Genomic DNA, 23,963 nt, shown 5'->3' with positions numbered 1-23,963 from the left:
CAGGAAGGGGCACCAGGACCACTCAGGGGTGGTCCTGTCTTGTCAGCAAATGCCACATGGTGGGGGGGGGGTGGGGTGGGGTGGTCTTTCACCCACTTGAGAATATCCACAAGAGCAAAGAAAAAACCACCCCTAGAAGAAGGCAGAGCTGTGTCTCCTGGAAGAGCTGAGAGACATGCACACGCGTTCAGCACATATGAGAGGGATGGAGGCTCACAGAAACCCAGGAAACTTGTGGGACATAAGAGGGCGTAGGCTGGAGTGGGCGGGCAGCTCTGTCCACCGCCTGTGCACCACAGACAGGGAGGCTCTCTCCTGACTGCACACCGCCACCCAGCACTCCCAGGACATGGCACAATCAGGAAACCACACCTTCTGCCCCACGGGTGCTGTCAGGAGCCGGTCACTTCAGAGCCATGGAAAACAGCCAGTATGGCATGTCCTGGCGCTGGTCAGGAGGGCATGGGGGCGCCTGTCTCTTGATGGCCACTCCAGTGGTCACTGGTGACCTGGAGGACGAGCGCCACTCACACCAAGAGGAGCCGATGGAGCCTAGTGTGGTCCACCAGGCGGCCCTGCCTTAAGTGTACTGACGGTGTTCTGTATCTGATGCGCCCACAACAGCATCTTAGGGAAAAACCCCAATGATCGTTTTGGGCCAACCCAACATAAAATTATCTTCAAATAATTTTTGTAGGGAGTAAAGCAAATTTCTTTTTAAAGCCTACTAGTTATGTTTGGAAATGTTATGCCCCCAAAGAGATCCCTTAATCTCTTCAGCACTAAGGGTCTGCATCTTGAAGATGTCTGGATAGGCCTCTGCTGCAGGGGGCTGGTGTCTCTTGGGAGCCAGTGGTTCTTTCTGCTACCAGACGGGCTGTCTCCTGGGAGTCCCTGTGAACAGCAGGGTCTAAAACAAGGGTTCCAGGGGATCCGGAGGCACCACCAAGAGTGAAGCAGAACAAAGTGTTCAGGGGAACACAGTGCTTCTTAGTCTCAGCACCACTGCCGTTCTGGTCATCTGCTGTGTGGCAGAGGCCTGTCCTGGGCACTGCAAGATGTTCAGCTGCCTCACTGGCCTCCACCCACCACATGCCACCAGGACCACTTCCCACATCATGCTCATCAGACAGGGCACCACGGCAACCCATCTGCAGTGGGGCATACCACCTGGGTATGACTGGCCTGAATGGCATGGCAGGCCCCTCTGTAGCCTTGCCCCCGACACTCTCTCACATGGGAACTCAGCAGGCAAGAGGAACACACTTGGCCAGGCCAAGTGGTGGCTCTTGGTTTCCCACCCACAACTCTCCCCAGCTCTCTCACATGTTGTGAGCAAATGCACATGTCGGTAGGCACCACTGAGAACAAGCAGACACGGAGCACAGTATCTGGCCTCACAACACATCCACAAGCACCTCCAGCCACTTATAAAAGGACTCTTTGTATCAGAATCACTCTATTATCACGTCAAAGAAACAGCAATGCACGGGAATCTCCACAACCACACAGAGGAACAACCCAATCACTGGGGACGTCTGTAGAAAAACGACAGAATTCTCTCCCCCTCAGGCACATCAGGAGGCACCCCTTTGGGAGCTGAAATTCTGTGACAGATTTCTGATTTTCTCCCCACCTTCTGTCCCACCCCGTGAGGTGGATTCACAAGCATCCACCAGCACATTCCCTTTCGTTCTTGCTCAAGGTTGCTTATTAGGAAATTGCACAGAAAGGTAACTTGACTTACAGTTCAGTTTTTCCTGAAAATGCCTTGACAAAAATTTTTGACTCATGCAAAGAAATGTGAGCAGCGTTGATATTTTATGAGGTGCAAAACAGCAGCTGACTAGTGTTCAAGAAAATGTCAAGTCTGACAGAGTTTGAGAAAAGGCCACTCTGACTGCAGCGGCTCTGGGATAGCTATTGTCAGAATCAGGAGCTGCTGCCCCGGTGGGACGTGAGGTGACGTACGTGGAGTGTTGCGAAAGCTCACTCTGTGGCCCCTGTGCTCAGGGCAGACGACTGCACTCCTCCTTTCAGAGGAACACTGCACTCTGGGTGCCGGGAGACAAATTCACAATACCTGTCATGTCTCAGAGCTCTCATGTCCACATAGACGGTGGTCGGATCGGGCCCCGATGTTCCCTGCAAGCAAGGACACAATGCGATTAATCCTGTTTGCCTGGGAGGAGCTGCATCTGTGCTTCCTACTGGCTGGGAACGTTTCTTTGGTAAGGTCTGAAACTGAACAAAACCCCAAAGCACTAAAACCACACCTCTCCCTTGATAACCTAACTCTGAAAGAATATCTTACCAAGATAACTGACTTTCATATAGCTTGACTGCTAATCATTTATGAAAATTAGAAAGGAAAGGGGCATCTCTCCAAATAAAAAGAGGCTGAAATTACAGAGGTAGCAGAGGTTTGGCAAAAGCAGGTTGTTGAGGAAGTGAAGCATCATTTGCTGAGAGGCTTTCACTACATGCATCCCCAAAAGTGTATTTTCAGAGCTCAAGGTACTGAGGCAGAACATGTTACATGAGCTGACAGACTGAGGAAGAAGAGATAAAAGACAATGATCTTGTTCATTCTGGTTCACTGTGCCCTGGTTTTCCTCCAGGGTGGGAGGCCGTTTTTGCCCAAGACGTAAGTCAGGGAGGTAGCATGTTTATCACTGGTCATCTCAGCAGCACCCTGTGGTCTGAACTATTTATTTAAACACAGGGTCCTGAAATCCTGGGATCATAAATCTCTTCAAAATACATACCGAGTTGATTTCTGAACAATCATCTCTGTTTATATAAAAGCAATGGCATTAAAGCTACATTACAAACAAAAATTCTACATACATTTCCTGGGAAAGTAATGCACTACTTTTGGTAGAAAAAGACAGAACCTAAAAGAAAAAAAAATCTGTCAAAAAATAAGGAGACTCTCAGATTTATTTGAAGAACTACACTAAAATTCTTCATGAGAGAATCGTAACCTTATATCAAAGGCACACTTCAATATAAGAAAAAGAAAAAAATAAAGACACCTTCATTACACCACACTGGACCACACGATAACCTCCCCCGTCCCCTGAGAAAGCACATGCAATCAGCCTGGAGGAGGAGCTGCCCTGCCGTGAGGACACAGCACCCTTGCTGACCTGCGGCTACTCCGGGGGCTGTGTCACAGACCAGAGCTGAGTGGAGGAACAGTTTGTGGTCTGAGCAATGCAAAGCACGTAACCACAAGAGGCCAATTAAAAACCAAGAAATCAGAAAACAGGTCACTAGAAGCAAAAAATGAAGCAAAACAGAGATGACCCCAAACTGGCAAAGACACCACAGATCGTGTAAATGGAAGCACAGCGTTTGTCACAAATGCAAGACGTCTGAAGAGATCTGAGACGTGACATCACGCTGGCTGTCGGCCCTCCTGCTCATGGGTCCACAAGCCCAGCCCATCTCCGCACTCAACTCCTCGTCTGCCCACTGCTGGGAGCTGATGAGACTGTGTGGTTACAGGCACTGGTGTGGACGGGCGGGCAGTCCCTACCTGCTCGGCCAGCTTCCACAGCCGGTGAGGCTACAGCAGCAGGAGGTGGGAGCAGAGGACACCAGACCAACAGAAACCGAACATCGAGGACACACACAGACACAGAAACAGACAACCCAGCAGTACAAGTGGGATGAAGAAGAGGGAGGGGTGGGGAGGAGAATGCAAAAAGCAGAGAACAAAGTAAAAAGAAGATCAAAAACAATGTCAAATATGGAAATCATTAAAATCAATCACTGTACCATTAAAGGCTAAAAAAAAATCTAAAAAGATGTTCACATATCCACAGAGCAACAGAGGAGGTAACAGATGACTGGCCACGGGCAGGTGGGCCTGAAGAACTGCTTTTCATACATACGGTCAGTGGGTGTTGATTTTATGGTACTTTTCTCTAGTTTCTGTTCTTTACTGAGAAAGCGGGGAGTATGAATTTAATTGACCAAATCTGTCGAGTGTTCCTCACTGAAATAGCTTCAAGTTTCTTACTACAATAATGAAGGTGACCCTGGAAGTCTGTGAATCTTCAGGCTTTCTAGCCCTGCTCATCTACAAGATTAGGACAAGAAAAGAGTTCAGAGTACGCATGAAGCATGGACCAAACCTCAGGCTCCTCGCTCAGCAGTGCGGGAGGGACTCCCCAGACTGCCTCCCCCTCAGCTCTGTCCTCCAAGACGCTGCATCCCCTTCCCTCTCATCTGCCAGGTTCCAGTGCCCACCTCCACCATCCAAAAGCAACCGAGTCCACAGGCGAAAGACCCTAAAGCCACTAGGGGCAGCTCTCCTCGGATGCTGCATGTCTTCCCCGGCTGACTGTCCCTCCCAACATCCTGAGAAAGCTGGAACAAGCCCAGGTTTCTGCATGGGAACAGTCCTGTGTGGGTCTGGCCTTGTGCCGCCCCACTCAGGTCCCTCAGAATCTCATGCATCACCAACATTTCTTTCTACAGTCACCACAACCTGCTAGTTGCACAACTCAGCCTCCCCAAGACCAAGGGACACTTCTAGAAGGGGGCCCACGGACACTAGAAACGTGATTCTGAGAGCACAGCTCAGATGCGGCTCCATTCCTTGTCTGGATAAGGTCCCTGGCTACGTACCTTGAGAGATGGAGGCCTGCCCTCTCCCAGAGCACTCAGCCCAGTCGAGGCCCTGAGGAAGCATGGCGGGCCATCCAGCTGAGAAAACATGCCCTCAAACAACAACCAATCAACTGAAAACACTCACTGTTTTGACACACGCTGGTAACCCTGGGGTTCCATAAGAAAAATGGCATGACCTTCACAATACCTTCAAGCGCTTAGGACAGGGCTTGGAATTTGGGAAATACCTTAGCATTTCTGTTTTTCATGTTTTTACATTAAGGAATTGATGGTGATTCTCTCTAGGCAGATGGGTATTATTTATTGGCTGGTCTGTATTTCCCGATTTTTTGCTTCTTAAAATAAATATTCTTTGGTAAAAAATTCAGTCTCTAAAAATTCATAACTTTTCAGGTTGTTTTCCTTATTTGTATAATTGTTCTTAAAAATTCAGTTTTGGTATATTTAATATCTTTATTACATATTTCTCATGTGTCAGGCCCTGCAGAAATACAATGGGAACAAGAAATGTGGGGCTTCTGCTCTCAGACCTCAACCTCAAGCTATGCCTTCTCTGTTTTGGGTCAGTTCAGTTCAGTCACTCAGTCATGCCTGACTCTTAGCAACCCCATGCACTGCAGCATGCCAGGCCTCCCTGTCCATCACCAACTCTTGGAGCTTACTCAAACTCATGTCCATCGAATCAGTGATGCCATCCAACCATCTCATTCTCTGTCGTTCCCTTCTCCTCCCGCCTTCAATCTTTCCCAGCATCAGGGTCTTTTCCAGTGAGTCAGTTCTTCGTATCAGTTGACCAAAGTATTGCAGTTATTTCAGCATCAGTCCTTCCAATGAATATATTCAGGAATGATTTCCTTTAGGATGGATTGGTTTGATTTCCTTGCTGTCCAAGGGACTCTCAAGAGTCTGCTCTAACACCACAGTTCAAAAGCATCAATTATGTGGCATTCAGCTTTCTTTATGGTCCAACTCTCACATCCATACATGAACTACTAGAAAAACAATAGCTTTGACTAGACAGACCTTTGTTGGCAAAGGAATGTCTCTGATTTTTAATATGTTGTCTAGGTTGGTCATAGCTTTTCTTCCAAGGAGCAAGTGCCTTTTAATTTCATGGCTGCAGTCACCATCTGCAGTGATTTTGGAGCCCAAGAAAATAAAGTCTCTCACTGTTTCCATTGTTTCCCCATCTATTTGCCATGAAGTGATGGGACCAGATGCCATGATCTTAGCTTTTCGAATGTTGAATTTTAAGCCAACTTTTTCACTCTCCTCTTTCACTTCTATCAAGAGGCTCTTTAGTTCTTCCTTACTTTCTGCCATAAGTGTGGCATCATCTGTGTATTTGAGGTTATTGATGTTTCTCCCAGCAATCTTGATTCCAGCTTGTGCTTCATCCAGCCCAGCATTTTGCATTATGTACTCTGCATATAAGTTAAATAAGCTGGGTGACAATATACAACCTTGATGTACTCCTTTCCCATTTTGGAACCAGTCTGTTGTTCAATGTCTGGTTCTAAGTGTTGCTTCTTGATCTGCATACAGATTTCTCAGGAGGCAGGTAAGGTGGTCTGGAATTCCCATCTCTTGAAGAATTTTCCAGTTTGTTGTGATCCACACAGTGAAAGGCTATGGCTTAGTCAATAAAACAGAAGTAGATGTTTTTCTGGAACTCTCTTGCTTTTTCTATGATCCAACGGATGTTGGCAATTTGAAATCTGGTTCCTCAGGCCTTTATAAATCCATCTTGAACATCTGGAAGTTCACAGTTCACATACTGTTGGAGCCTGGCTTGGAGAATTTTGAGCATTACTTTGCTAGCATGTGATGTGAGTGCAGTTGTATGATAGTCTGAACACTCTTTGGTGTTGCCTTTCTTTGGGATTGGAATGAAAACCGATCTTTTCCAGTCCTGTGACCATTGCTGAGTTTTCTAAATTTAAATTTCCAAATAGAAATTTCCACTTTAACAGCATAATCTTTTAGGATTTGAAATAGCTCAGCTGGAATTCCATCACTTCCACTAGCTTTGTTTGTAGTGATGCTTCCTAAGGCCCGCCTGACTTCGCACTCCAGGATGTCTGGCTCCAGGTGAGTGATTACACCATTGTGGTTATCTTCGTCATGAAGATCTTATTTGGGATCACAATCACATATTTTTTTATTTATGCAAAAATTAATAGAAAATAAACATTTCCACTGACCAACCCTGCCTTGCGCTTGTTGTTGCTTTTGCCCACATTTTTGTATGTTCATGTCACAGGGTGCTTTGCAGAACTGTCAACTCAGAGACGTCCTTCTTGGCTAACCTAACCATAAAACTGCCTCCTCTGTACCCCTTTTATGCTCTTACTTCAGTTTTCCTAAGAATATTTTACTCACTTACTGAAAAATTCATCTGTATGTCTACTGTCCATGTGGGTCCCTGAGGGCCAGAACTGTGTCTTGAGTTTATCTAAGTAAAATCTGACTCTGGCTGACATGAGGCTACTCCCAGGATGGAACATGCCAGAGACCCCACATCCACATGTGGGGTAACAGGGTTCTGCACACAGCCTGCTGTGAGCACACATGGTCCAGCCCCCCAAACCACAGAACTCCACAACTCTGAGGCACACCTGGCTGCAGGCACAGCAGGGGGAGGCCTGCACTGCTCAGGGGGACGCACTTGAGTTCACCTGATTCATCTCTGCTGCCAGACTCATTAATACTGTCAGCTCTTTGCTAATACTGATCATTCAGAAAAAGGAAAACTGGCTGAAAATTAGATTCGAGTAAAGCACACAAGCAGAAAAACTTAAAACATACAAAACCCCTTAGAGACGCTGCCAAGATCCCAAACGAGCACTGTGGCCCGGGACTGGCAATGCCCACTCTGCCTCCGCATCATGCTGATGGGGTTGCTTTCCATAAAAGAATATATTAGTTTTCTTTATTAAAAGTATAGAACTTCAAGTATTCCACATTCTTGCAACACATATTTATTAAATATTTACAAAGCACCACCAGGTCCAGTGCTAGGTGGTAAGGACACAGACAGATGGCGCTTGTATTTCAGGCCACAAGGTGCCAAGTACCTATGTGCCAACTTCATTCCTGGCTTCTTACCCTTATTTTCTGTCAGCTCTACCCTTTCTATTATTTTTAGTGTATTTTACTTTTCCCTACTTAATTTACTGCTTCCTTATAAAAACTTCTTAAAACATTTTGGATTAAGTAGATGGAAATAAATGAAAAAAAGAGGTAAATAACATAAGTGCTTTATTTCTAGTGTCTACAAAGTTTTAATTTTATATATTATAAAGTGTTGTAGAATTCTTTGTTGCCTGTGTGAAGTGGACAAGTGCTGAATGTTTGTTAATATGGGATCTATTCTATGTCCTTCTCCCTTCATTTTCCAGCATTCTGAGAGAGAAGAATAACATTGCTGTGGGCAGGAGCCTGTCTCTCTCAGATTCCTGTGGACTCGTGATTCACTGCTTGCAGAAGGGAGTGTTACAGAATCCTATAGCTGGATTCATCTAATGAGTGCATTTCTCATTTCTTCTCAAGCAGAACAGATAAAGGTGAAGAGGAAAAGAAAATCTCAGCATTTAAAGGACTAGCTGGGCAAATCAATCCAATCCTTCAGATTACTTCAATCACAGAACAAGGCTCAGTGGACTCCTGAGGACTCTGGTAGTTACACACGTTTAAAAATGGAGCTGATTCAAAGAGAAGGGAGACAGAGGCAAGGAACATCTAATGAAAATCAGAAAACCTTCCTGTCGCTGATTTTTCTAAAGTGATCTTATTAGACTGATCATGTGGGGACAGTCAGTCCTTTGTCTCTGAAGTCTAAATACTGAGAGCTCTAGCCCAGGAGTCAGCAGACCAGGAGCTTTCCATGGTTGCCCAAGGGGAACTAGAAGCAGCATCTTGGGCTACACATGGGGGACATGATGGGTGGCAGGGAGGGGAGCTTGGGGAGTTGGTTTGAGGCAACTGTCCTCCACTCCAGCACCTGCTGTAAAGGAAGTTCCTGTCCTTTTCATAAGCGCAAAGGAACTGAGCCTGCAGCTGAGCCTGGGAGCAGTTCATTTTGGCTGAGGCGGCCTGAAGGGCACTGGGGGGAGGTTCCCACATGACTTTCCTCTCCTTCATAAACTAGATCTCAGGTAAAGAGTTCAGAGCAGGAGAGAACAGTGAAGATGGTCAGAAGTGGGCTAATGAAGAGACAGGAAACAAATATTTTTGGCCACATAGGATACAGGCTACCTTACGAGGTCAGCCTCACTTATAGCTCTACCTTAGAAATGCGGCAATTAAGTGCGGCATTGAAGTGTTACTTCAATGGTGTCACCACAGGAGCAAATTTGTGAACCTGCATAACGTACTGGAATTCTCCCTACAGAAATCACTGTCTGCATACAAGAGACTAATTACTTCAAGGGACAGGATTTCTTGCCACAGTGAAACATTTGTTTAGTATCTCATCTTTAAAGAGCCTGACTTGAGAGGTTTGGACAAACAGCAACTCTTGCTACAAAACTTGAAATGTCCCAGGACAGAATAAGCCTGTGAATGCTAGTTATGAATAATGGTTACTGACAAATGCAGACTTTAACTAAAAGAAAAAGGAAACAAGTGTGCACCAACCACATGCATTTGATTGAAAGATTCCTTCTAAACATGGGTTAGCATCAGCAGGGAACTGTGGTGAGCAGTTTGGCGCTGTATGCCTGTCTTTAAAAGTCACTCTGTAACCCACGCACTTATTGGCATCAAGGAAACTCACCTGCAAGCAAATTGCCAGGTTCACTCGACAGCCAAACGAGGTGCTAACGGCCCGCGGGTGGAGGCCCAGGTCTTTGAACAGTTTCGAGAAAGACTGGGTGAGTGCTATTCGGGGCCGCTCCTCTGCCACCACCACACAGGTCCGCACGCGGGACAAGTCCAGTCCTCGTGCCTACGAATAACGACAGAGGCAGGAGGTCACACTTGCCAGTGTTACGGTGTGACCTGCAGGCTCCTCACCCAGACCCACAAAACCCGCAGCAACTCCACAAAGATATTCATTCCCAGAGCTCTGAGTCCACACTAGTAATCAAAATGCTATAGAACATACGTGTAAACAAAGAACGGCCCATATCCGATTATCAAGGATGCCATTACAAGCATTTAAGTAACTGAAGCAGCATAATAAGGAGCAAAGTTGAAGAAAAACAAGATCTGGATAACGTAATTAAAGGACAGGGTACGGGGAGGAACAGAAGCACCTGTATATACTCCTGTGAGCCTGGATACACAGAACACACATTGGAGAGAAATGAGAAACCTACTTTTAATACAGGAATGGAAAACAAAAACATCTGGGCAGCTTCTTAAACACCGTTCTCCTTTCAGGTCCTGAGCTTGAACTGTCACGATGAAGCACAGCTCATTTCTGCCCAAATTCCATCAAGCGAATGACATGGAAACACCCTGGAGCTGGAAATTAAGTGTCTTGAGCATAACACACCCAGACAGAGCCCAGGAAGAGCACAGACCGTGATGGGAATGGCACTGACATGGGAGCATGGGAGCGACGGGGTCTCCAGCGCACACAGGAAAGTCACCAGGAGCCAGCCGCAGCTGGGCGAGCTGACAGGGTCCCTGTGCTGAGGGCAACCTTCCAGACATGCTGCTACATGGGGCAAGATGAGTGTGCCAAACAGGACGTCCCCTAACACACACATGTTCTGGGGGAATGCAGCCTGTGCTCTGGACGGTGCACCTGGGGCCAGAGATTCAAAATTTGGCCCTGAAGTTTATTAAATATAAGAACTTGGAAAAGGTGCTTGATTTCTCTGTAATGTAAGTCTTCTCATCTTTAAATGGAGACAATAATGGATCCAGTTCAGAGAGCCACTGTAAGCGTTAAACTAATCAAAGTGTGAAGTGCTTAGATTTCATTTATTTGGTCATTTACATATGTACCCTGTGGGAAAGTTCATGAAACATAATCATTTTGTAGCATACATAGGTGGACATGAATAATAATTATGTTTTATAAATTTCTTTTGCTATATAAATATAACTTCAAGAAATAATATGCCAGCAAATTTGGAAAACTCAACAGTGGCCACAGGACTGGAAACGGTCAGTTTTCATTCCAATTCCAAGGAAAGGCAACACCAAAGAATGCTCAACTACAGCACAACTGCACTCACATCACACGCTAGGAAAGTAATTCTCCAAGCCAGGCTTCAACAGTACGTGAACCGTGAACTTCCAGATGTTCAAGCTGGATTTAGAAAAGGCAGAGGAACCAGAGATCAAATTGCCAACATCCACTGGATCATAGAAAAAGCAAGGGAGTTTCAGAGAAACATCTATTTCTACTTTATTGACTATACCAAAGCCTTTGACTGTGTGGATCACAATAAACTGTGGAAGATTCTGAAAGAGATGGGAATACCAGACCACCTGACCTGCCTCTTGAGAAACCTATCTGCAGATCAAGAACCAACAGTTAGAACTGGACATGGAACAACAGACTGGTTTGAAACAGGAAAAGGAGTACGTCAAGGCTGTATATTGTTACCCTGCTTATTTAACTTCTATGCAGAGTACATCATGCAAAATGCTGGGCTGGATGAAGCATAAGCTGGCATCAAGACTGCCGGGAGAAAATATCAATAACCTCAGATATGCAGATGACACCACCCTTATGGCAGAAAGTGAAGAGGAACTAAAGAGTCTCTTGATGAAAGTGAAAGAGAAGAGTGGAAAAGTTGGCTTAAAAACACAAGATTCAGAAAACTAAGATCATGGCATCTGGTCCCACCACTTCATGAGAAATAGATGGGGAAACAGTGGAAACAGTGGCTGACTTAATTTCGGGGGGCTCCAAAATCACTGCAGATGGTGACTGCAGCCATAAAATCAAAAGACACTTTACTCCTTGGAAGGAAAGTTATGACCAACCTAGACAGCATATTAAAAATCAGAGACATTCCTTTGCCAACAAAGGTCCACAGAGTCAAAGCTATGGTTTTTCCAGTAGTCATGTAGGGATGTGAGAGTTGGACTATAAAGAAAGCTGAGCACCAAAGAATTGATGCTTTTGAACTGTGGTGTTGGAGTAGACTCTTGAGAGTCCCTTGGACTGCAAGGAGATCCAACCAGTCCATCTTAAAGGACATCAGTCCTGAGTGTTCACTGGAAGGACTGATGTTGAAGCTGAAACTTGAAAACTTTGACTACCTGATGCGAAGAGCTGACTCATTTGAAAAGACCCTGATGCTGGGAAAGATTGAAGGCAGGAGGAGAAGGGGACGACAGAGGATGAGATGGTGGGATGGCATCACTGAGTCAATGGACATGAGTTTGGATAAACTCTGAGAGTTGGTGATGGACAGGGAGGCCTGGCGTACTGCGGTCCATGGGGTCGCAAAGTCCAACATGGCTCAGTGACTGAACTGAAGAAATAATAATTTATTTCTGTAGCTTAATATCAAAGTTACCATGCATTTTGCTTTCTCATTCAAGCTTAATGCACTGGATCTGAATAGGGAAACAAAATCCAGGAGAGAGAAACACATTGCTTTACTAATGCCAAGTGTATAGGTAATTTGTATGTATATATACATACACACAAATATAACCTGGGTATACACACACTCTCTCTCTCTCTCTCTCACATATGAGCATAGAAACAGTGAACAATTGGAATACTAACAATAACAGGTCTTACAATTATTCTCTCCTAGTTACTTGAACATTATGGTATGTCTACCCAGATGTCCTCGGCTATCACATAATGGTAATTGAATATTAACAAATAAAACCAAACCACTGTTCACTGAACTGTACAAATGAAATCTGGTTAGGATCCAGATATACCAATCAAAGTCGTCAAGAAAAACAAAATGAGTGGCTAAATTAAGACCTATGACTGTAACCTCATCACTGGAATAAAACTGAATCTACCAACAATTAAAAAGGCAGTTCAGGCCACTCCGAGCAGCCCGAACAGAATTAAAGACATCAATAACATACGTTCTGATCTCTAACTCTGGCAGTGGGAAAACATTCATGGTATAAAACGAGGTTTTCATGTAGAAGCAACTCTGTAAATCCTCAGGTGACAGTGGCTGCCCCACCACACCTCTTCCATGCCCTCCAATACTGTGTTTCCCCAGGATGCTGGCAATGCTCCAGGCACTCTTGCATTGCTTACCTTGAGGGATTCTGTCTGTGATCCCAGCCCCTTGGTGCACAGTTCCATCACTGAATAGGAGCAAAACGTATCCCGGACTTTGTACTGACTCACAGCAAGCAGCCACAAGGCAGGGTTGGTCTCCAGCTCTGCCGGTGGGATGAGGATGGACTGGTGCCCAGAGTACACGCTGCAGAGAGACACGGGAGGGCTCAGCGAGGATGGAGGAGGGGGATCCACTGGCCTCTGAGAAACATCTGCTTCCATTTGCAAGAGGGTACAGTCACATCAACTCTACTCTCGGTGTTTTTAAATAAAAAACAAAAGGTGTTTATGAAAACATTCTGAACAATACAAAAGAATTATGTAACTATGATCTGCAGTTACTGTCATTTTGAGCACTTAAGTGAGGTATCTCAAAGCTACGATGCTGGTAGGTTTCTCTAAAAGCTACTACACTAACAAACTGAATCTCACAGTAGGAAACATAGGACTGAATTTTGGTTAAAAGGTCTGAAAGTTCGGAAGAGCAGTTAATGAACTGGATGCTATCTGGTTTAGCAACCGAAGTTTCACTGGGACCTGGCCCTCAGTCCTTGCAGTACTGTCTTCCGTGGCCACATCAACAGGCAGAGAAGAGGGCTGCAACAGAGGCCATGCAGGCTACATGTGTACTAAACAGCCAACTGAGGAAAAGCATGCCCAACTCGAATTCAGAAAACTGACATTCAGAGTAAATAAAACTAAGACAACTAGAATAGGATTATAATTTCACTCAAAATGATCTAAATAAATACCAAAAAAGAACTAAGGAAAATACATGCATTCTCTTGTGTGCAGGCTCAGTCACATCCTGCTCTGTGACCCCACAGACTGGAGCCCCCCAGCCTCCTCTGTCCATAGAATTCTCCAGGCAAGAATACTGGAGTGGGTAGCCTCTCCCTTCTCCAGGGGATCTTCCCAACCCAGGGGTTGAACCCAGGTCTCCCACACAGCAGGCGGGTTCTTCACCATCTGAGCCCCAGGGACGCCTGGATGGAGTAGCTGACTGACAAAGCTGTTAGCTTGTAGGGTACAGCACAGTGATTCAGTTATACACACACACAGATGTATTTTTTCAGATTCTTTTTCCTCATATGGCAATACAAAATATTGAGTATAGTTCCCGTTACCTATTTTATTTTATATATAATAGTGTGTATATGTTAATCTCAAACTCTTAATTTATCCCTCTCCCCACCACTTTTCCCTTTGGTAACCATAAGTTTGTTTTCTATGTCAGTGGGTCTATTTCTGCTTTGTAAATAAACTCCTTTGTATCTTTTTTCTTTTGGATTCTACATATAAGCAATGTCATATGTTATCTCTCTCTGGCTTATTTCACTTAGCATGATAATCTCTAGATCAATCCATGGTGCTGCAAATGGCATTATTTCATTCTTTTTTTAGAGCTGAGTAATGGGAAATAGATGGGGAAACAGTGGCAACAGTGTCAGACTTTATTTTTTGGGGCTCCAAAATCACTGCAGATGGTGACTACAGCCATGAAATTAAAAGACGCTTACTCCTTAGAAGAAAAGTTATGACCAACCTAGACAGCGTATTGAAAAGCAGAGACATTACTTTGCCAACAAAGGTCCGTCTAGTCAAGGGTATGGTTTTTCCAGTGGTCATGTATGGATGTGAGAGTTGGACTGTGAAGAAAACTGAGAGCTGAAGAATTGATGTTTTTGAACTGTGGTGTTGGAGAAGACTCTTGAGAGTCCCTTGGACTGCAAGGAGATCCAACCACTCCATTCTGAAGGAGATCAGCCCTGGATTTCTTTGGAAGGAATGATGCTAAAGCTGAAACTCCAGTACTTTGGCCACCTCATGCAAAGAGCTGACTCAATGGAAAAGACTCTGATGCTGGGAGGGATTGGGGGCAGGAGGAGAAGGGGATGACAGAGGATGAGATGGCTGGATGGCATCAGTGACTCGATGGACATAAGTCTGAGTCAAGTCTGGAAGTTGGTGATGGACAGGGAGGCCTGGCGTGCTGCGATTCATGGGGTCGCAAAGAGTCGGACACGACTGAGCAACTGAACTGAACTGAACTGACTAGCGTGTGAGATGAGTGCAATTGTGCGGTAATTTGAGCATTCTTTGGCACTGCCTTTCCTTGGGATTGGAATGAAACTGACCTTTTCCAGTCCTGTGGCCACTGCTGAGTTTTCCCAATTTGCTGGCGTATTGATTGAGCACTTTCACAGCATCATCTTTCAGTATTTGAAATAGCTCCACTGGAATTCCATCACCTCCACTAGCTTTGTTCATAGTGATGCTTTCTAAGGCCCACTTGACTTCACATTCCAGGATGTCTGGCTCTAGGTCAGTGATCACACCATCGTGATTATCTTGGTTGTGAAGATCTTTTTTATACAGTTCTTCTGTGTATTCCTGCCACCTCTTCTTAATATCTTCTGCTTCTGTTAGGTCCATACCATTTCTGTCCTTTATTGAGCCCATCTTTGCATGAAATGTTCCCTTGGTATCTCTAATTTTCTGGAAGAGATCACTAGTCTTTCCCATTCTGTTGTTTTCCTCTATTTCTTTGCATTGATCCCCGAGGAAAGCTTTCTTATCTCTTCTTGCTATTCTTTGGAACTCTGCATTCAGATGCTTATATCTTTCCTTTTCTCCTTTGCTTTTCGCTTCTCTTCTTTTCACAGCTATTTGTAAGGCCTCTCCAGACAGCCATTTTGCTTTTTTGCATTTCTTTTTCATGGGGATGGTCTTGATCCCTGTCTTCTGTACAATGTCATGAACCTCTGTCCATAGTTCATCAGGCACTCTATCAGATCTAGGCCCTTAAATCTATTTCTCACTTCCAGTCTATAATCATAAGGGATTTGATTTATGTCATACCTGAATGGTCTAGTGGTTTTCCCTACTTTCTTCAATTTAAGTCTGAATTTAGCAATAAGGAGTTCATGATCTGAGCCACAGTCAGCTCCTGGTCTTGTTTTTGTTGATTGTATAGAGCTTCTCCATCTTTGGCTGCAAAGAATATAATCAATCTGATTTTGGTGTTGACCATCTGGTGATGTCCATGTGTACAGTCTTCTCTTGTGTTGTTGGAAGAGGGTGTTTGCTATGACCAGTGCATTTTCTTGGCAAAACTGTATTAGTCTTTGCCCTGCTTAATTCTGTATTCCAAAGCCAAATTTGCCTGTTACTCCAGGTGTTTCCTGACTTCCTACCTTTGCATTCCAGTGCCCTATAATGAAAAGGACATCTTTTTTGGGTGTTAGTTCTAAAAGGTCTTGTAAGTCTTCATAGAACCGTTCAGCTTCTTCAGTGTTACTGGCTGGGGCATAGGCTTGGATTACTGTGATATTGAATGTTTTGCCTTGGAAACGAACAGAGATCATTCTGTCGTTTTTGAGATTGCATCCAAGTACTGCATTTCGGACTCTTTTTTTGACCATGATGGCTACTCCATTTCTTCTAAGGGATTCCAGCCCTCAGTAGTAGATATAATGGTCATCTGAGTTAAATTCACCTATTCCAGGCCATTTTAGTTCACTGATTCCCAGAATGTCAACGTTCACTCTTGCCATCTCCTGTTTGACCACTTCCAATTTGCCTTGATTCATGGACCTGACATTCCAGGTTCCTATGCAATATTGCTCTTTACAGCATTGGACCTTGCTTCTATCACCAGTCACATCCACAATATCACATCCACATCCACCATAGTTTGGCCCCAGGTAAATAACAGGGAGGGAACACAGCTCCACCCATCAACAGAAAATTGGATTAAAGATTTACTGAGCATGGCCCCACCCATAGGAACAAAAGGCTCCTCCATCCATGAGATTTTCCAGGCAAGAATACTGGATTGGGTTGCCATTCCCTTCTCCAGGGCATCCTCCCAACCCAGGGCTTGAACCCAGGTCTCCCGCATTGCCTGCAGACTCTTTACCATCTGAGCCACCAGGTAATCCAAGACTTCTGAGGATATACTGACAGGTCTCAGTACATCCTGGTCTCAGGATAAAGGATTCTAATACCCCAAACTTTCCTTTGAAAGTTTGCAAATATTTCCTCTGAAATCCTGCTAATGTAAAAGTTTTGTTATTCACATAAGATGCAAAACTGCACATTCCACTGGAGCCCTATGGAAACGTATAAAAATTATTTTCATAGTCATTATATAAAACTCAGTAAGAGGCCATTCCAATAATTGTAACACTCAAAATTCTGTCAATTTTTCTCTAAGATCTGTCCTTCGGAAACTGATTGAGGTCTTTAAGGATCACTTTATAATATGGTGGTTATTTAAGAGATCAAACAGCACAACAGCAAATACATCTGTATTACAATACTGACATCCTAGTCAAACAGCTACTTACTGCAAGTCAGATGGATCCAACAACACTCCTGCACAAATGGAGCCAAGCCCTGCAGTTGTGAAAACACGCTTTTATCCAAAGTTCTTGTATCCGATACAATACTGCAGTGCTTTAAAACCAGTTTTTCCATTTGGTTGAGAAACCGGCATGCCCTACTTGTTTTCTCAATTCTAACCAATCAGCTTTTCAAGAATACACACTTGGGGTCTGAAGAGAAGCCTAGATCTACAGCACACCAGGGCTGCCCCTCACACACACAGGTCCTGTGACTGTGCCTGGAGCTCTCGTCTTCTTTCCAGGGGCCATGAGAGCTAAGGGAGATCCCTGCCCCTGAGCACACCAACACGAGCGGCAGCCCCCAAGTGAACGACTCCTTGGTGTTTAGTGCCATAGGCACCAACGCACCCTCTGCCCTTTGCAATGTGGCACTCCAGAATCAGCCTACAGACCATGTGTGGAATGACCCTGAATTAGAGCTTTCTTTTTAGCTCAGGTGCCAACTTCAATGAGAATCCTCAAGGCAGCATTAAGCAGGAAGAAATAAAAATAATGAAAAATTTACCTCTGCTGAATGGATGTTAAAAGAACAATCCTGGCCAAAATTGGATCAGTGCCAGGTAACAGCCCAAGATCTAACAACCCTGCACATCGTGCACCATACAAGTCATAATTATCCACCAGGAAACACGGCTTGGGAGTTTTCCATGAGCGCTGAATGTTATTCAACCCACTCGTGAATCAGGATGAACTGGACCACCTGAACTAGAACCCCTGCCTGGCTTCTGTTCCAGCTCCAGTTTACACACTTCTCTGTCACCATGGAATCCCATTTTCCAGCACACACCAAGCTCAGTTAACAACACTGGAGTCCTGTGTGTTAGGGAACCAAAATGTACATAAACACCCTATAACGATACACTTCTTAATTATGACAATCTATCGTTTCCATATTGTTATCAGCATTTTCCTTTTAAATCCTGTCATAAGGAGACCCAAAATGAAGAAAACAAAATGCAAATCACCTATTACTAGCTTTCTTAAGAATACACATCAGGATAAAAGATTCGCTTGATCAGACTGCTATGGGCATGAAAAGGTGGGGTCCATGGGGTGGAGTTCAAGGTTGGAGAAACTAAGCACATTTGTGGAAATTAAGCATAGTTTCACCTCTGTCTTCACTTCTGTAAATGGAAGTCAACATTAATAAAAAAGCTATTAAATCCTAATACAGGACAACAGAAAACCTGATTCACCAAGTTTCTACTTGCCTTTTTTTGGTCTCAATCCAACAAAAGTTGATTGCTTGCTGTTTCATTTATTAACCAATACTGAATTCTTGGCACTGTCTATTATACTTTCCAACTTAATAATAGCAGGTTGCTTATAGGGAAGAAATTATTTCCTGCGAAATTCTCAAACCTCAACTATTTCAGTTTAGATCTTAACTTCAAAAAGAACAGAACAATTTAAAAACACTTTGGGAACATTTTCTCCCAGTCTCTGGCCTGTTCCCATTCTCTTGACAGTGCCTTTTGCAGAGCAGAGATAACTGATCTTAATAAAGTCAGTCTGTCAATTATTTCTTTCATGATCAAGCCTTTGGAGGTATGTCAAAAAGTCATCACCAAACCCAAGATTATCTAGATTTTCTTCCAAGTTATCATCTAGTTTTATAGTTTTATGTTTCACATTTAGGTATATGATGTATTTTGATCTATTTTTGAGAAGGCCACAAAGCCTCTGTGTAGAGTCATTTTTTTGCAGGGGGCGGGGATGGATGTCCAGTTGTTCCAACACCATCTCTTGAAAAGGTCATTGTATGGCTGTACTGCTTCTGCACGTCTGTCAAAGCTCAAAGGACTGTACTTACTTGAGTCTGTTTCTGGGCTCTCTACAATACCAAGAGTGAGCTCTGATGTAAATTACAGACTCTGGGATGATAATACATCAAGGTAGGTTCCTAGTTTGTAAAAAACATATGCTCTGGTGGGAGATGCTTATAATGGGGAAGCTGTGCATGTGGGGGTGGGGTGGAACAGAAAATCTCTGCACTTTCCCTTCAATCTTGCTGTGAAGCTAATAGTGCTCTGAAAAAGAAAACCTAAATAAAAAAAATTAAAATAAAAAATGGTTGACCAGGAAACAAGAGAAAAAATACATTCTGGTAACTAATATAAAGGTATACATTTATAACTCAATGATTTCAGATTATTAATTTGATAAAACATACAAAGAATTGATAACTCTCACAATTTGGGCACCCTGAGCAAGGCAGTTGTACAACTCAGGATAACACATGTCGCCCTGTGGTGTCACACTGGTTAGCCTCCTGAATGGGCAGGGAAGGGTCTGTGCCATATACCTCAGTTACTTCAAGGAAAGGAGTTTTCTTTTAAAACAAAACAAGTTTTACTTAGGTATAATTTGCATATCATATATCCAACCATTTGAAGCACAGAATTAAAAGAACTTTGACAAATTTGCAGAGTCAAACAATGCTCACCACAATGCAGTCTAGAACACTTCCATCACCCTGACACAAAACTGGCAAAACACAGTCCATGTGAAGCTGGCTGCTGGGCCCTGGTGTTTGTTATAGCATTTCTACACACTTAAAATACTTGCATATATTTGAAAATGTTAATAAAAAGTAGTACACTATATTAGAAAATAAAATCTGAAAGACTATATGCCAAAATGCTAATAGTGTATTTAGTGGAATCACCTGATAGCTCAGTTGGTAAAGAATCTGCCTGCAATGCAGGAGAACCTAGTCTGAGTCCTGGGTTGGGAAGATCTGCTGGAGGAGGGTTAGGCCACCTACTCCAGTATTCTTGGGCTTCCTTTGTGGCTCAACTGGTAAAGAATCTGCCTGCAATGCAGGAGAACTGGGTTGGGAAAGGGAAAGGCTACCCACTCCAGGATTCTGGCCTGGAGAATTCCATGGACTGTATAGTCTATGGGGTTTGCAAAGAGTTGGGCACAACTGAGCGACTTTCACTTTTTTTCACTTTCACTAGGTTGTATACTTATGGAAAGCTTAATTTTCTTCTTTATATTATTTTGTGTTTTCTAAAGTTTCTACGATGAACATATATGTACAATTAGAGAAAAATGCCAATAAACATTCATTCTTTCCATACATACTGTTGATACCTGCCAGGAGGGGAGAGGAACCTGCTCCCAGCATCCCCCAACTAGAGTCAGGGAGAAGCTGAGGAGGAAAGAGCCTGGATGCCCCTGGTCACAGTTCTAGGCCTGGGACATATGCAAAGATTTGGAGCTATAAGAAGCAAGCCCAAGGTCTGGGAGTTGCTTGGAAAACAGGTTCCCAACAGACAGCTTCTCAGAGCGGACCCAGATGCTGTCTCTGTTAGTTTCAGCAAATTTTACAGAGACTAACTTTCCAGACGCTGGACAGTGTGGCTACCTGGCTACCAGCATGCAGAGCCAAGCTGAGAGGGAGCCACATCCTGCAGGCAGCCCCCTCCCATGAGCAGGTCTGAGCTCACAGGTGATCTGAAAAAGCATGCATGATTATTTACTTATATCACAGAGATACAGAGAAAACTCACCTACAGAGGCACCACAGGACAAACCCAAGTCCACAGTAAGGGTCCAAGCAAATGGCCACTTCTCTCGAGGGGTAGAGCTCACACTGCAGCTTAATAGAACGGCAGAAGGCACTGGTGGCTGCATGAGACATCTGCAAGACAGCAAGGCTGTGTCAGGCGCCAGAGCTGCAGCCCAGCCTCAGGACTCTTGCACCACCACAGGCTGCACAGAACGCACTGGACCAGACACCAATGCTAAGGGTGGTCTCAGACAGGACAATTGTAGCCAAGCTCTGGTTCCATTAGGAGAGGGTAGGCTGTGGGTTCTCAATAGTCTTCCCGTTTTCAGTGAGTAAGCCACAAGCAAAATTTCCTGGTCTAGTAACTCTAGCCCATGAGGTCAGGACGTCTTGCATTTGAATGGTGGCTTCGACTGCGACCCCACCACAGCCTGTACAGTACATGGGGACATGTGACCAATCATGTGCCCTCTCCAGGCAGAGACAACACCTGACTCGTGCTTCACCTCCAGACCCAGCCCTGCACCTGTCATGCAGCAGAGGGACCAGCAGAGCACATTGGACGCACAACTCCTGTTGGTAAAGATTCGCTGAAGGTCACACCCATTTGTGCAGTGAGATAAGCTTATCATTTGACTGAAACCCAAGTCCAGTCTCAGCATAGCTACAGTTAAGAGTTTCTTTAAAGGCAGCAGCCAGTCCCACAACAGTCAGTATGGAATGTGAATTCTTTTAAAATACAGAAAAATTATATCTAATAACATCAATTTTCACAGATGCTTTCTAGCCAAACTAATCTAAGAGGAACAGGAAAGTAAAAGCAGCCCAGAAAACTTAACCAACTTCATGGTCTTAGACACTTCTCAAGTTAGTGTGGACTGCACATCACCCAGAGCTGAACTGTAAAAGGGACCAGCGCAGAGCATCTGAGCAGAATTTGACAGGGATCCTACATGCTAGGACGGAAGGCCCTCACTCCTGGTGTGTCTCATCTCTTTTCCCAAGCTGGCTAATAAAAGCTCTTGGTCATCTGATTGGATTTCTCTGAATGTTACTGATGCTTCTTGAAAAAGAACAACAAAGTCAGAGGACTCACCCTTTCTGATTTAAAAACTTAGTAGAAAGCTACTGTAATCAAAACAGTGTGGTAGTGGCATAAAGACAGACACAGAGAAAAACAGAATCGAATAGATAGCCCAGAAATAAAACCTCACATACATGGTTAAATGACTTAAAAATTTTTTTTCATTAATTTATTTTTCCCTAGACTTCACATACAATTGACTGATTGATTGAGGTATAAATGATCTACATCATTATGCTAGTTTCAGGTACACAACATATATATGTGTATGTCTTACAAAATGATCACCACAGTAAGTCTAATGAAGAGCGCTACTAAGATTTACTCTCTTACCAACTTCCAAGTACGCAACACAGTACACTATTAACTACCATTTCCATGCTGTACAATACATCCACAGCCCTTATTTATAACTGGAAGCCTGTACCTTTTGGCTCCCTGCACCTGTTTTTGCCCATCACCAATCTGTTTTCTCTATGAGCTTGGTTTTTAAAAAAAAATATTTCACATATAAGTGAGATCACATAGCATTTGTCTTTCTGACTTAGCATGATGTCCTTCAGGTTCACTCATGTTGTTACAAATGGCAGAATTTCCTTCTTTCTAGTGGCTGAATTATACTGCACTGTGTGCTTATAGATGGTGTGGGTGAGTGGGCAGGCGTGTCTCATTTTTCTTATCCATTCATCTGCCAACGGACACTGATATTGTTTCCATATCTTGGCTATTGTAAAATAATGCTCTATGAACACTGGGGTGCAGACATCTTTCTGAGTTAGTGTTTTTATTTTCTTCAGATCAATACCCAGAAGCGGAATTTTTGGATAATATGGTAGTTTTATTTTTAACTCTTTGAGGAACCTCTACATTGTTTTTCATAGTGGCTACACCAGGTTACATTTCCACCAACAGTGCACAAGGGTTTCTCTTTCTCCACACCCTCATCAACATGTTCTCTCTTGTCTTTTTGATGATGGCCATCCTGACAAGTGTGAAGCGATAGCTTACTGTGGTTTTCATTTGCATTTCCCTGATGATTAGTGATGCTGAGCATATATTCTTGTACCTGTTGTCCATCTGTATATCTTTTTCAGAAAAATGTCTATTTACATCCCCTGCCCATTTTTAAGCAATTGTTTTTCTGCTCTTAAGTTGTACGGGTTCTTTACATATTTTGGATATTAACCCATTATCAATACGTGGTTTGCAAATATTTCCTCCCGTTCACTAGGTTGCCTTTTCATTGGTTGGTTTCCTTTGCTGTGCAAAAGCTTTTGGTTTGATGTAGTTCCACTTGCTTAACTTTTGTTTCCTTTGCTATTGATGTCAAACTAAAATCTCCAAGACCGATGTCTAGGAGCTGACCCCTATGTTTTCTCCTAGAAGAGTTATGGTTTCAGGTCTTATGTTCAAGTCTTTAATTCACTTTGAGTTCATTTTTACAGACGCAGAAAATTGTTCCAGTTTCATTCTTTAGCACGTGGCTGTCCAATCCTCCAAGCACATTTACTTAAAGTCTGTTCTTTCCCATCGCATATTCTTGGCTCCTTTGCCATAAACGAGTTAACATTATATGTGGGTTTATTTCTGGGCTATTCTGTGTCACTGGTCTTTGTGTCTGTTTTTGTACCAGTACCATACTGTTGGCATTACTGTAGCCTTATAATGTCAGTGAGCATGATGCCTCCAGCTCTGATCTTTTCCAAGATGGCTTTGGCTATTTGGGTCTTTTGTGGTTTCATACTAATTTTTAGAATAGTTTGTTCTATTTCTGTGAAGAATGCCATTGGAATTTTGATAGGGACTGCAACGAACCTGTAGATTGCTTTGGGTAGTATGGACATTATAACAATATTAATTATTCCAATCCAAAAGTATGGAATATCTTTCATTTGCCCTTTTCAATTTATTCCATCAATATTTTACAGTTTTCAGTATATAGATCCTTTACTTCCTTGGTTAAATTTATTCCTAGGTATTCTTTTTGATGCAGTTGTAAATAAAACTGTTTCCTTAATTTCTCTTTCTGCTATTTTATTATTAGTGTACAGAAATACAACAGATTTCTCTGTATTGATTTTG

General features: G+C 43.6%; 1 protein-coding gene across 5 annotated transcripts in view; it reads right to left on the bottom strand.

Annotated features, from left to right (window-relative positions):
• Positions 1-23,963, bottom strand: part of DIP2C (disco interacting protein 2 homolog C) — a 294,165-nt gene that overhangs the window by 12,923 nt on the left and 257,279 nt on the right. For 3 of the 5 annotated variants that reach the window (XM_070801128.1, XM_070801126.1, XM_070801130.1), the window contains 5 exons: positions 20,799-20,929; positions 12,848-13,016; positions 9,422-9,592; positions 3,545-3,574; positions 2,084-2,145 (listed from right to left, as the gene is read on the bottom strand). In XM_070801128.1, the coding sequence (XP_070657229.1) occupies positions 2,084-2,145; positions 3,545-3,574; positions 9,422-9,592; positions 12,848-13,016; positions 20,799-20,929 (563 nt within the window). The remainder of the gene's footprint in view (positions 1-2,083; positions 2,146-3,544; positions 3,575-9,421; positions 9,593-12,847; positions 13,017-20,798; positions 20,930-23,963) is intronic. The other 2 variants (XM_070801127.1, XM_070801129.1) reach the window with 1 other exon arrangement.

Source organism: Bos indicus, chromosome 13 (genome assembly GCF_029378745.1).
Source record: "Bos indicus isolate NIAB-ARS_2022 breed Sahiwal x Tharparkar chromosome 13, NIAB-ARS_B.indTharparkar_mat_pri_1.0, whole genome shotgun sequence".
Lineage (NCBI taxonomy): Eukaryota > Metazoa > Chordata > Mammalia > Artiodactyla > Bovidae > Bos > Bos indicus.
This window is presented reverse-complemented; position numbering and strand designations above follow the sequence as displayed.